The following is a 14,181-nucleotide window of genomic DNA, read 5'->3' on the forward strand; positions in this document are numbered from 1 at the left end:
GGGGAGCAGAGGACACTACTGTGTGTGTGTGTGTGTGTGTGTGTGTGTGTGTGAGTTGGGGGGGGGGGGGGGCAGAGCATACTACTGTGTGTGTGTGGGGGGGGGGAGCAGAGGACACTACTGTGTGGGAGGGGTGAGCAGAGAACACTGCTGTGTGTGTGAGGGGGGAGCAGAGGACACTAATGTGTGTGTGGGGGGGAGCAGAGGACACTACTGTGTGTGAAGGGGGAGCAGAGGACACTACTCTGTGTGTGAGGGGGGAGCAGAGGACACTACTGTGTGTATGACGGGGGAGCAGAGGACACTACTGTGTGTGATGGAGGAGCAGAGGACACTACTGTGTGTGTGAGGGGGGAGCAGAGGACACTACTGTGTGTGTGAGGGGGGAGCAGAGGACACTACTGTGTGCGAGGGGGGAGCAGAGGACACTACTGTGTGTGAGGGGGGAGCAGAGGACACTACTGTGTGTGAGGGGGGAGAAGAGGACACTACTGTGTGTGAGGGGGGGCAGAGGACACTACTGTGTGTGTGTGGGGGGAGCAGAGGACACTATTGTGTGTGTGGGGGGAGCAGATTCTCTACTCTTTTTTTTAATCAAAGTTTTATTGGAAAACGTACTCAATACAAAGCAAAACATTTGTCGAGCAATAACATCAGTATGCAAACCACAAGATCAGCCTGTAAACAATTCAAGCTCTGAGAACCTATGCAATATGTCGAGGTTTTCCATCGACCATGAAAGTATATAAAACTAAAACAGATGGTGAGTGATTTTTTCGCATATATCAGACACAAGGGAGTAGGAGAGGGAAGTGAGGTGAAGGGAATGCATGGCGGAGTGGGAGGGGTAGGCGGGTAGAGGGGGGGAAGGGGGGGAGGGAGTAACCAGTTCCTCGCGAATGATCAGAACTGCAAAAAGGTTACTGTCATCTTAAGTGTATAAGAACAGTTCTACCTCTGCACCATATGATGGCACCATTGCTGCCAAGCACATCAACATATGTACTATCGGTAACGTGAAATAAAGTGTAGCCGTAGGAGTGTTGGCAATTGTCCACCAAGTCAGTATTGGGGTCTCAGATCAGTTCAGAGGGGATGCGGAAGGCCCTGCAAGAGAAGAAGGATTGGGAGTCGGCAGGTTCCACTTGCGAGCTATGATCGATCGGGTCAGGCGAGGATCCAATGTGGGTCCCACCAGCTCAACATTTCTTAAAGAGGTGAGATCAGAGGAAAGTTCAGCAATAGTGGGAGCGGTGTCCGACATCCAGTGTCGCAGAATCAATCTGCGGGCTGCCATCAAGCAGTTGACCAGCCATGGCTTAAATTGAGTTATGCATTTCCTGGAGTCTTTAGGCATTGGAAGACTTTCCGGATCTAGGCAATTGAACACGAGTGGGAAGATGTCTTTGGGAATGGATACCCCCAGCATTCTGGTAATATAGCGTAGTGTTTTGTCCCAGAAAGATGATACCTGCGGGCAAAGCCACAGCTTATGCAGAAGAGAAGGGTAATGTTCTTTGCAGAGAGTGCAGAAATGGTGTGCTGGGTCTTTCGACCATCGGATGTGAGGGTAGTATGCTCCATGGAGAATTTTAAACTGCTGCTCCCTCCAGAATTCACAGGTTGCATGTTGTCGACTTGTCAGGTAGCCCTTCAAGATCCTGGATTGAGCATCAGGCGAATTGAGCATTTTGTTCCAGGGTTTAGCGATTGAGTGCTCAGTTCCCCGATAGAGTTCTTGGAGTAGTGGCTTATATAAGTGCGATATCCTGTGTTTGGCCCGAAGAATCCATTGGTCTATCAAGGTGGGGCGGAATCGCAATAAGGGTGTGTGACATAGATCATTCACATAACTTATACATTGCCTAAAATACAAATAGTGGCCTTTCGGCAGATCATGAGTCTTGGCAAATGAGTCATAGTTGAAAGGGATCCCAGTATCCGCGTCAAAAAGCTGCACCATCAACATTATCCCCCTTTGGGACCAGACCCCATATGCCGAATGTTGCTGCGCCTGCGGGAAACCAGGGTGGTTATGAATGGGAAGATGTCTGGACAGTCATTGGGAAGACCCCAACCTCTTCCTCGTCTCTCTCCAAGCTGCCACCGTATCTCTAATTAGGATATTGTGGCGGAGAGCGTTGGGGGACATCCCCTGTCCCACAGTGCAGCAAAGCGACAAGATCATGAGGAGCAGCCATTTGGGTCTACAATGAATAATTCGTATACCGTGATTCTCTGCTGATCCAATCTAAGCATCCCCGCAGAAGGCACGCTAGGTTATATATTCTAGTATTTGGTAAATCAACCCCCCCCCTCCCTCCGTGACATATGCAGCTTGTTGAGGGAGATACGAGGCCTTTTCCCATGCCAAATAAATCTAGACAATGCTGCATGGAGTCTATTAATATCCGAGTGTTTTAGTAGGATTGGGATCGTCTGCATGGGGTACAGAAGTTTCGGGAAGGTGGCACCGGCCAAACAATGAAAGTGGCAAATTAGCCCAGGATTTCAACTCGGCTACCATCTTGTCAAGCACTGGTGTAAAGTTTAAGCGATAAATGGTAGAGGGAAAGCGCCCTATCTTGACGCCCAAATAGGTGATGTGTGTGGTCGCTATACGTAGTTTTGACGACGCAGCCCACTGAGGAGTGTGTGACGTGTTCAGGGGTAATATCTCGCTTTTGTGAAAGTTGATACGGAGACCCGAGCACCGACGGTATTCCGCGAATATATCCTGGATCAAGGGGAAGTCGTGACCTGGATCTGACGTAAAAATAAGTACATCGTCCGCAAACATAGCGGTGCGCAATTCCTCCGCTCCCACTCGTATGCCTCTAAGGTCAGGATGGGAAAGCAGATATCTGGATAGAGGTTCCAGAGCTAGATTGAACAGTAGAGGCGAGAGCGGGCACCCCTGCCTCGTCCCCTTGAACAGTCGGAACGAGGGAGAGATGTGACCCGCAATCACCACCTGCGCCTGTGGACTCGCGTACATCATCCTGATTAAGTGTAAAAATTTGCCCGAAAGGCCTACTTTGGTGAGGACTCGATCCAGCCATTGGATATTCACGTTATCGAAAGCCTTTTCGGCATCGAGAGTGATTATCGCCGCGTCCGTGCTCGGGTCTGCCCTGGAAGCCTCCAAAGCCAACAGTACCTTCCTAATATTCGATGTCGCAGATCTGCCTTTTGTGAACCCTGATTGCGGGGGATGAATAATAGAGGGCATTATGGACGCCAATCTGTCCGCCATCAACTTGGAGAGCAGCTTGGAGTCCACATTGAGAAGTGAGATTGGTCTGTAAGAGCCGGGGTCTAGAGGGTCTTTCCCTTTTTTATATATCCATTATATATGGGCTTGATGGCCCGTGGGGAGGTAAGGATTGCCGTCTAATATATGATTGTACACCAATTGCAGCGTCGGGGCGACTGCGTCGGCCGCTAACTTATAGAAATCTGGAGTGTATCCGTCGGGGCCGGGGGATTTGCCTGATGTGAGAGATTTAATGCCCTTGGTAATCTCCTCTAGCGAAAGAGGTTCGTTCAATTGTGAAAGTTGTTCCCGAGAGACCTGTGGGAGGGGAACCTTAGAGAGCCAGTCCGAGGCAGTATCCTCGTCCATAGTCTCCTGGCTGTATAACGATTGATAAAATTTCGCAAAGACCTCGTTTATGCCTCGGGGGTCCTCCACCCTATAACCGTCGGCATCCTTAAGAGCAGAGACTTGCGTCGGGGTAAAGGGGCCGCTACAGAGAGAGGCTAGCAGCTTGCCTGGTTTATTCCCGAAAGAATATTTCCAATCCTGGTGCGATTTGTACAGTAATTCCCGTTTCGTCGCCCAGTCGTCGAAAGCTGCCTTGCGCCATCGTTCCCTGTTCTCCTCGTTATTTCTCGAGTTCAACGCAGATTGCGCGTCTCTCAATAGGGAGCTGGCTGTCATAAACTCTTTGGCGATAGTCTTTTTGTACGCAGCAGCGTAAGAGATAATACGTCCCCTGAGCACGGCCTTCCCCGACTCCCACAAGAGTTACGGGGGGGGGGACCGTCGGCGAGTCATTGATTAACACAAAATCTGCCCAGACTTCCCTGATGAGCGAGGCCATACCCGGGTCTTTATTCAGGAAGGAGGGGAATCGCCAACATTTAGCAGTTGCAACCATCGAGTAGATCGTAAGGGTAACCGAGACCGGTGCGTGATCAGACACAGCAATGTCGTGTATGCGTGGGGTGACCGTATAGGGGAGCATTTTGGGGTTGGCAAAAATGTAGTCAATTCGCGTAAGCGTGTGATGGGGATTAGAAAAGAATGAATATTCCTTGCCCTCTGGATTGTTAAATCTCCAGACATCTGAGAGTAGGGCACTATCCGCAAAATCCCTCAGCAGAGGGGAGTGACGTGGGGGTCTGGGTGTATGCGTGTCCTTTGTGGAGGACCTATCCTCCAAGGGGTGCATCAGTGAGTTTAAATCACCCGCCACCAGGAGTGGCAGATGTAGGAACGGGGCTATCATGCGGGTAACTGACTGGAAGAAAGAGTCATTGGGAACATTGGGCGCATAAATCCCGGGCACCGCCCATTCTCGAAGGGCGGTCGCCAGGTGCAGCACAATCACCCGGCCAGCGTCATCCGTAACAGATGATTTTACAATTGTGTTGGAATTTTTATGTTTGAGTACCATTACGCCCGCCTTTCTCTTGACCGCTGGGGAACCCAGAACCTGTCCTACCCACAATTTTTTCATGCGATGGAAGTCCTCGGCTTCCAGGTGCGTCTCCTGCAGGATCGCGACGTCGGCCCTCAGACGTTTCAGATGTCTGAGTACCGCCATGCGCTTGTTGGGAGATCTGAGGCCCTTAACGTTCCATGAAATCACACTCATGGTGGGTTCCAGGGAACCAGAGCTAGATGCCGGTTCACATGCGTGAGTGTAGGTGTCACGAAGTGTGTACTTTTGCTGGTCAACATTGGCGCAGAGGTAGCCGAGTCAACCCAAAATTCAAGCGGTGGTTGAGGCACAAAGGGAGTGTGAGGCATAGGAGTTGGTGGACTTCTCTTTTTTCCTCATGGGAGCTCGCTCGCGCATCGGACAGCGTTACCAGACATAGTCGCTATAGTGCCCCCTCAGCCGTCAACACAAAGGAACACTGTCGGCGGGCGTGCAGGCTGACCTAAATGAGGGTCCCGCATCGGCGAAAGGGATCATAGATGACATTACAGGTAAAGGTGTGCGGGTCGAGCGGTTGTCAAACAGAACATAAACCGGGAAGCAATAACCATGCAGGAGTGGTGCAGGGGATACAATTCACATAACCAGCCGTCAGGCTTGAGGGAGGACAGTGACATGCACAGAAACACATCCGCACACGTCAGTGTGTCCCAAATGGGAAACAGAAGTCATAGCACAGTGACCAAACCAATAGATAAAATATAATACAAACAATATAGGCATAGTTACCAATGGTACCTAAAGGAACAGTCCGTCACTGGCGAAACACAGGATGATCGCATTTTACCTCAAATAGGAGGTGGCGCTGAAGGTGAAAACTGTCATCCAGGGTGCCCTCAACGGAATTTGCGTCTGTAAGAGGGGCCTGATACTCGTTGCTTTTTGGCCGGATCTTTTCTGGGGCTCCGTTGTTCCCGGGCTCCTTGAGGGCGCTGGGGGGAAGGCTTGGAGGGGGGGGGGTCCAGCGTGATGTTGAAGTGGCGCTGCAGGAAGTGGTAGGCCTCATCAGGTGTGGAGAAAGACTTCTGTTCGCCGGAAGAGTCCGCGAGACATAAGATGGCGGGATAAGCCAAAGTAAATTTGATGGATTTCTGAAACAAAGCCTGGCATATTGGCTGAAAAGCTTTCCTGCGACACGACACCTCCTGGGAGTAGTCTGCAAATATTAGGAGCTTGTGCCCGTCAACTTGTAAGGCCTTAGAATTGCGGAAGGACTTTAAAATATTTTGCCGGTCCATATAATTCAGGTACCGCACGATCACAGCGCGAGGTGAGTGTCTATCATTGGATGGGGCCCCCAGGCGGTGGGCTCTTTCCACTGAGCAGGTTGACTGGATCCCTAGGGCCGTGGGCAGCCTCGTGGAGGCAATGTCACATAGAGCATCAGTCCCATAGGTTTCTGGCAGCCCTATGATTCGGAGGTTATTTCTCCTCGATCTGTTCTCCAGATCGTCCACCTTTTCCAATAAATACCTTTGGGTCTGCCTGGCTTGCTGATCCATAGCAAAGGATCCCTGCAGCTCATCCTCCAGGTCAGACATCCTGTGCTCCATTTCAGTCAGTCTGTGAGCATGATCACCGATCTCTTTCCGCAGCTGTGCAATCCCATCCGAGACAGCCCTGTCCACAGCATCCTTGATGGTTGGGGAGAGAAGGGTGGCTACTGCCTGGGCTAATGAGGCGATCTGAGCCTCTGGAATAGGGCTGGGTGGTGGACCGGATCCCGCTGTGCCAGGGTGTGAGGCCGTGTCCTCCATAGGAATCTCGGAAGAGGCCGCAGCTGAAGCCCGGGGCTTGATTTGTGGGGGAGGCGGAGCTCCGCCGTGCTGCGGCGGCGCGGGTCCATGCTGGAGGAAGCGATCCATGAGTGCTCGGTACCCGGGATGAAATGCGGGTAATGGGCAACGTCCGCCGGCTCGTTAGGGCTGAGAAAGCCGATTATATAGCAGGTAAGGTCTGGAGCCGGAGTCCCGCGCTGCTGCTTACATGGGCGCCGGAACCGGAAGTCTTAGATTCTCTACTCTTTATGCAGGGGGGGGGGGCAGAGGACACTACTGTGTGTTGTGGAAATTTTATTGTGGATCGTTTTTTAGGATGTATTTTTAATTAAATTGCCATAATGTCTCCCATTGTCAGTTTTACCGGTAATCGCTATGAACATAGAATATTGCTTTAACTGTCATTGCGGAAAGACTTGTTAGTGAAACCTTCCATTAGATGGGATGGCACAATACTTGTAGCAAGGAGTCTATCGCACAGATGTATACCCGCCATCCGGGGCCCCGTACTGCGGAAATATGTTTGTGATATGGAATTCTTCTAATTTTACCAAGATTAATGGATGGCATCTTTCAGTCACACTTGATCCGTATGACTGAAATACTGCTGCTATTGTCTTAAACTCCAAATCCACTGGTACAAATAGCATGGTCACTAATAAATATGGTTTTCTATGAACTATATTTGATGGGATCCACTAACAGATAATGAGTCTATGTTTATGAATTAATATGACTGAATAATGAGAAGCCATGTTCTCTGTCCTTTGTAGTAGTTGGGAGTCTGCAGACTCAGTCATGTTCATTCATAGGCATTCACCCATCAGTTCCCATTGTACTTTTTGAATGTATACATGTTCTGTGATTGGTGGTCTTGAAGCCACTCCTTGTAACCCCCTTTTGTTCACTTGCTGTAAATAAACCAAGCCTTGCCCTAAGACTCAGACAGAAACACAGAGAAAGCTCACAGAAGACACAGGAGGAAGCACACACATGGACACAAGCTCTTACATCCATTAATGCATGCAGACACACAGAAACTCTCATACACACACACAATCACTTGCTCTTACCCACACTCACGCATCCACATACATACCCAGAGAGAGACCCGGCAGATGGCATCGATATGACCCTGTGTGTCTGTTCCTTTTTTGTCGCCGAGCGCTTGATAAACCTTATGCAAAAGAGCGGTACATTTGTATTTCAGTACAAGCTATTAATGGCGTTTGGTGCATACTAATCTTCAGCGCACTGATCAGGTTTCTATGCTCCGAGCCCTATTAATTTCCACAACAGTGGGGGGGGGGGGGATCAGAGGACACTACTGTGTGTGTGTGTGTGTGGAGGAGGGGGGAGCAGAGGATACTAATGTGTGTGGGGGGGGGGAGCAGAGGACACTACTGTGTGTGAAGGGGGAGCAGAAGACACTACTGTGTGTGATGGGGGAGCAGAGGACACTACTGTGTGTGATGGGAGAGCAGAGGACACTACTGTGTGTGAGGGGGGAGCAGAGGACACTACTGTGTGTGAGGGGGAGCAGAGGACACTACTGTGTGTGAGGGGGGAGCAGAGGACACTACTGGGTGTGAGGGGGGAGCAGAGGACACTACAGTGTGTTAGGGGGGAGCAGAGGACACTACTGTGTGTGTGGTGGAGCAGAGGACACTACTGTGTGTGTGTGTGGTAGGAGCACAGTACACCACTATGTGTGTGTGTGTGTGGGAGGGGGGAAGCAGAGGACACAACTGTGAGGGGGGGTTTCAGTGGACACTACTATGCAGGGGGGAACATAGGACACTACCGTGTGTGAGTGTGTGGGGGGGGGGGAGCAGAGTACACAACTGTGAGGGGGGGGGGGGTCAGTGAACACTACTATGAGGGGGCGAGCATAGGACACTATTGTGCAGGGGGGGAGCAGATGACACTACTGTGTGTGATGGGGGAGCAGAGGACACTACTGTGTGTGGGGGGGGAGCAGAGGACACTACTGTGTGTGAGGGTGGAGCAGAGGACACTACTGGGTGTGAGGGGGGAGCAGAGAACACTACAGTGTGTTAGGGGGGAGCAGAGGACACTACTGTGTGTGTGGTGGAGCAGGGGACACTACTGTGTGTGTGGGGGGGGGGGGGAGCACAGTACACCACTGTGTTTGTGGGAGGGGGGAAGCAGAGGACACTGTGAGGGGGGGGGGGTTTCAGTGGACACTACTATGCAGGGGGGAGCACAGGACACTACCGTGTCTGTGTGTGGGGGGGGGAACAGAGGACACAACTGTGAGGGGGGGGGTCAGTGAACACTACTATGAGGGGGCGAGCATAGGACACTATTGTACAGGGGTGGGGGGAGCAGAGGACACTACTGTGTGTGTGGGAAGGGGGAGCAGAGGACACTATTGTATGGGGGGGAGCAGAGGAAACTACTGTGTGTGTGTGTGTAATCATGTAGGGGGGGAGCAGGGAACACTACTATTGGGGGGGGGGGTGGGAGCAGAACTCAATAACGGCATATTGCTTCTGCTTGGAATCCATTTGTAGCACCACCCCCAAGGAGCCACTTGGGAATGCTAGGTTCTATGTTCTGCCCCTCACCCCCAAGAACAGTTTCCGCTCCTCTGGCACACCTGAATGTTATTGCAGACACAGTAGTAGATGGATACAAACTGTAGTGAACCAGAAATTATTTTTTTACTCAAAAGACCTTCTAGCACAGGGGTCTTCAAACTATGACCCTCCAGTTGTTCAGGAACTACAATTCCCATCATGCCTAGTCATGTCTCAGAATGTCAGAGTTTTACAAAGCCCCATGGGACCTGTAGTTTTGCAACAGCTCTGGAGGGCCGTAGTTTGAAGATCCCTGTTTCTAGCATGAAGCAAATAGTTATAATATAGTATAAATAGTTTGTTAATGTTCGGGGATTCCAGCGCACACAGGGTTAAGACCCAGGAAAAGCAGACCTTAAGAGACAGGAAGCAGCAATAGGTGTGGGGTGAGGAGGAGTAGTTGGTGATTGCACCTGTCGGGGAGAGCTGTAAGCCTGCTGGAGTCTGCCAAAAGCTGCTGAGAGGTCTGTTAAGGACTGTTACAAACCTTGGGGTGAAGATCCATCTACAAAACTGTATGTGCTTTTTCCTTACTTTGTTCCTTTGTGCTGAAGATAAGCAAGCTTTATTTTGAGTTTGATTTGTGCGCTGCTGGAAGCCATGTTTGAGTTTTGCTGAAATAAAGCCTTTTTCTTTATATTTTAAACGGTTGTGCACTCAATCCGGTGGAGCTGGAACCCCCAAACTTCTCATAGGGTAGTGGAGGAAGCCCAATCAGAGGACACATTCAAGCTTGTAACTATCCCAGAAGGCAGATTATGCCGCAAAGGATTCTGGGAGTGGATATAAGTTTGGGGGAAGTGTGTGCCAGAGTGTCTTTGGCGGGAGCAGAGTCCCAGGAGGGAAAGAATGGCTGTCTTTCCTCCTGTCTAAGGAAGCAGATGTCTCGGGGTGTCGCCTGGGAATCCAGAGAGTGTTGAGTTGAGCTGAGGGGATCCGGTATGCCGAGAACCTGCGGAGAGGGGTCCAGTCCCAGGAAAGCCTACACAGGTCGAGAGTACTGAGGATTGCCCCTGGGGGTCTGCCTAAAGTCAGAGGGGACCACTCCGGAAGAGGTTCTAGGATCCAGTGTCAGCTAGCAGAGGAAAGGGGGTACCTAGGTTGAGGACCCTGAAGTTACCGAGGGGGTACATAGTCAGTGAACCCCGAAGAGTTCAAGGTTAAAGGGGGCACCTGCAGTTTGGGCCCTGGATTGTACAGAGTGTCAGTTGAGAGTTGCATCCATACAGGAACCTACATCAAACTACCTCAAGCCAGTGCAAGGCTGGGGGAAGTAGCCAGTGACTTTGCAGTACTGCAGTGTCAGTAGTTCTATAATCCACAGTGCTGTATCTTCTGGACTTAAAGTCGAGGTTTCAGCACTTCTATCAAGTTACAGTGTGTTCTGAGAGACAGTGAGCATTGGCTAGCGTCAGCTGGCGTCAAGGCAGTGCTAACAGACATTTTTCCTGGATAAAATCCCAAGTGTATTTAGTTGAGCCTAAGGAGTATCCCACTCATTCCCTTCTCCCATCCCCTTATCTACAATAAAACCACAAAACAAAGATGCCAGAGTTGTCAATGTCTCAGTGCTCACACCCAGGGTTGCAGCTCACATGGGCTGGAGAGGTAACCGGTAACAATTGCAGTGTGTGTATGTATATATATATATACACAGTGGTAGATTGGTGTATGCACTGCAGTTCCCCTCCCCTTTTTATCTCACAGTGAGAAGTTCCAGATTTTCTAGTCTTTTGAGTTTCGTTTCTTTGAAATATCGACATTCTTTTAGTTTGTCTAACTTTTAGTAACAACGTTTAATTTGCAGATCCCACAAAGTGAGGAACCCCGAGGGCCTCATGGAGAACAGCACCAGCAAAACGTAAGTTTATTAGATTCAAATATTTGTGTGTGTGTGCATGAACTTTATTCAATGGTATAGCTCTGACATATACCGCAGTGCTGTACAGAGAACGCTGAGCCAGTCGGTTATGCAGAGTGACCGCTGTGGAAAACTTGTGAATGTTCTGCAGAGGTCACAGCTGGAAGGTGGTGGTGGTGGTGGGGGGGGGGGGGTTGGTAGATTGTGCAAAGTGAGAGCTGTGGGCACAGGGATTTGTACAGAGTGCTGTGGGGGGAGCTGGGGGAGCAGAGGTGAAAGATGGGGCATTGCAGAGGTTGAGAGCTGTGATTTGGAGTGAGCTGAAGATAGTGCAGAAGTGAAATGTGGAGGGGGATAACCTGTAAATGGGGGGGGTGAAAAGGGGAGTTGTGGATGGGGGGGGGGCACATGCTAAAGTGAATTGTGTAATGGGAAGGTGGGGGGGGAGAAGGTGAGCTGTGAATTGGGGGTTGGATGAGGTGTGGATGGGAAGGAAGAGGGGAAGCTGTGGACCAAAGAAAAGATGGGGGGGGTTGGCCTGTGGACAGGTGGTGAGAGGGGGAGCTGTGGACCAATGAAGAGAAGGTGACCTGTGGAGGAAAGTGAGAGCTGGGGATGGGGGGGGGGGGTGTTGTGGAAATTTTATTGTGGACATTTCTTTAGGATGTATTTTTTTAGTTAAATTGCCATTATGTCTCCCAGTGTCAGTTTACCGGTAATCGCTATGCACAGCGAATATTGCTTTAACTGGCATTGAGGAAAGACCTGTTAGTGAAAACCTTCCATCAGATGGGATAGTATAATACTTGTAGCCTGATTGCAGCGCAAGGAGAGATCGATCACAAAAATATATACCCGCCATCCGGGGCCCAGACATTCACTCTAAAGATGTGTTTGTGATATGGAAATCTTATCGTTTTACCGAGATTAATGGATGGCATCTTTCAGTCATATTTGATCCATATGACTGAAATACTGCTGCTATTGTCTTATGCAGATCTAATAAAGTCCCATTCACTGGAACAAATAGCATGGTCACTATCAAATATGGTTTTCTATGAACTATATTTGATGGGATCCACTAACAGGTAATGAGTCCGTGTTTGTGAATTAACGTGGCTGAATCATGAGAAGTCATGTGCTTTGTCCTTTGTGGCAGTTGGGAGTCTCTAGATTCAGCCATGTTCATTCATAGGCATTCACTCCTCCATTTTGAATGTATACATGTTCTGTGATTGGTGGTCTTGAAGCCACTCCCTGTAACCCCCTTTTGTTCACTTGCTGTAAATAAACTAAGCCTTGCCCTGAGACACGCAGACCACTCACGCATTCAGACACAGAGACTTTCACACAGAGGACACACACACACACACAACCACTCACCCAAGCTCTCACCCACTCTCACGCATCCACACGCATACACGCATACACACATACACACATACACACATACACACATACATACCCACAGAGACACCCGGCAGATGGCATCAATATGACCCAGCGTGTCTGTTCCTTTCTTATCGCCGAGCGCTTGGTTAAACTTATGCAAAAGAGCTGTACATTTTTACTTTTAAGTACAAGGGATTAATGGCGTTTTGCGCGTATTAATATCCACAAGTGCGCTTTTCAGCGCAGCAACGTTTTCAGCGTACCGAGTGAGTTTCTATGCTCCAAGCTCTATTAATTTTCACAACAGTATGGCGAGCCAGGAAGTTCTAACAGAATGCTTCTAAATGTCACAGTGAAGAAAAGGAGGGGAGTGAGTCTGTTCTGGTTCTACAATGGCCGACCGTGTGGTAAGAAAATTTGTTGTTTAAAACTAAAGCTTACTTTCTTTGTTCCGCTGTGGAAGTTTAGAAGCACAGCTTAGCAAAGGACCTTTTCATTTGCAGCGTTTGCTCTTTTGTATAATGATGGGGTGTTTTGTATTAATATTTGTGGCTGGGGATCAGGTCTATTAATTGGGGAAGAAACCTGTATACAAGGTTCCCAGTTAATACAACCTGGGGATGTGCTGTGTGTTAAATATTTCCTTCCAGCATCTCTGTTGTAATATCAGTTTTGTTCGATAGGATAGCAATAGATTATCAATCCGTGTTAGTTTTGGCAGCAGATTGGTTTGTGTATGTGCTGGAATTGGTGTTTGGCGGAAACTCGTTTATTAGTGAAACTGGTGGTTGTTTTAGACGCTGATGTTTGAATTGAGCATATAGCAGACGGTTTTGGACTGAGTTTCTGTTTTAAGTGGCAGATTGTGTTACGCAGCCTAAAATCAGCATTACATGAGGATAGCTATTGTCTACACTATATTCTGAATACGGCTGATCATAAATCCTGTTTTTCTTGTTTTTTGTATCTCTTTGTTTTATACCAGGAAACGCATGTTTGCTCAACCACTTCGTTTTGTGCCACCATTTTGTGTCGACCATGTGCTTGGCGGCCATCTTGTGCCATGTGCTTGTAACGCAATGTCCTTTGTGTGGCAGCCATTTTGGACTCCCACACTCCCATCTTGTTAAGTTGTGTTAAAACCCATGTGGCTGAGAGTTTTTGGTAAACATATTTTTCTCTTTTTTTAGTATTTTTAAACATTTTCCTCTGTTTTGGTTTTAAAAGGTAACTTTGTTATAGAGTTATATTTTTTTTGTACTGCATTTCAGTTTAAAGTGGTGTTTCTTCATTTTAATTGAAATTCGGCATCTAGGACGTTTTTACAGGATCATTGCGGTTGTTTTTCTAGCTAGCTTTGTTCGTCTTTCTGTTCATATTTAGCATATATTTATCCAACCCATCAGTTTTTTTGTGTTTCGTGTCTGTTTTTAGTGGTAACTATTTTGCACTTGCACTTGTGTCGCCCCCCCAACCCCCCCAGAATAGAGATGCATTCTTTGTTGAAAAAAGGCAAGAGAGCAGGGGTGAAGGAATCAGCTTCCAAGTATGGAGCAATTCCTACATGGGTTTGTTCTAGGTACTGGAAACCCATGGCAGAGGAATTCATTAAATATGCAGCTCCAATCTATCCAGACCTTGGTACAGAATTTGGTACGCAGGTTTTTTGTTTAGATTTGAGCGCATATTCTAAGAAGGAGTGGAAAGCAGCTGCCCCTACTGGGTGGTTAGTTTTGCAGGCACCTTGCAGCGAGGTGCAGAAGAATGAAGCGTTTGAGAAAGAGTTGCAGGAAGTGAAAGAGATGTTGGTTCAAAGT

At 48.9% G+C, this 14,181-nt stretch overlaps 1 protein-coding gene across 1 annotated transcript in view; it reads left to right on the top strand.

The window, feature by feature from the left end:
- Window positions 1-3,233: 3,233 nt before the first annotated feature.
- The window catches only part of LOC309557639 (RING finger protein 112-like), a gene marked incomplete at its 5' end in the record, with an annotated part of 111,446 nt that continues 100,498 nt past the window's right edge, over window positions 3,234-14,181 (top strand). The window contains 2 exons of the mRNA XM_082260430.1: window positions 3,234-3,304; window positions 10,919-10,972. Coding sequence (XP_082116556.1) covers window positions 3,234-3,304; window positions 10,919-10,972 — 125 coding nt within the window. The remainder of the gene's footprint in view (window positions 3,305-10,918; window positions 10,973-14,181) is intronic.

The sequence above is a fragment of the Pelophylax lessonae genome, assembly GCF_965119305.1.
Source record: "Pelophylax lessonae genome assembly, chromosome: 6".
Classification (NCBI taxonomy): Eukaryota; Metazoa; Chordata; class Amphibia; order Anura; family Ranidae; genus Pelophylax; species Pelophylax lessonae.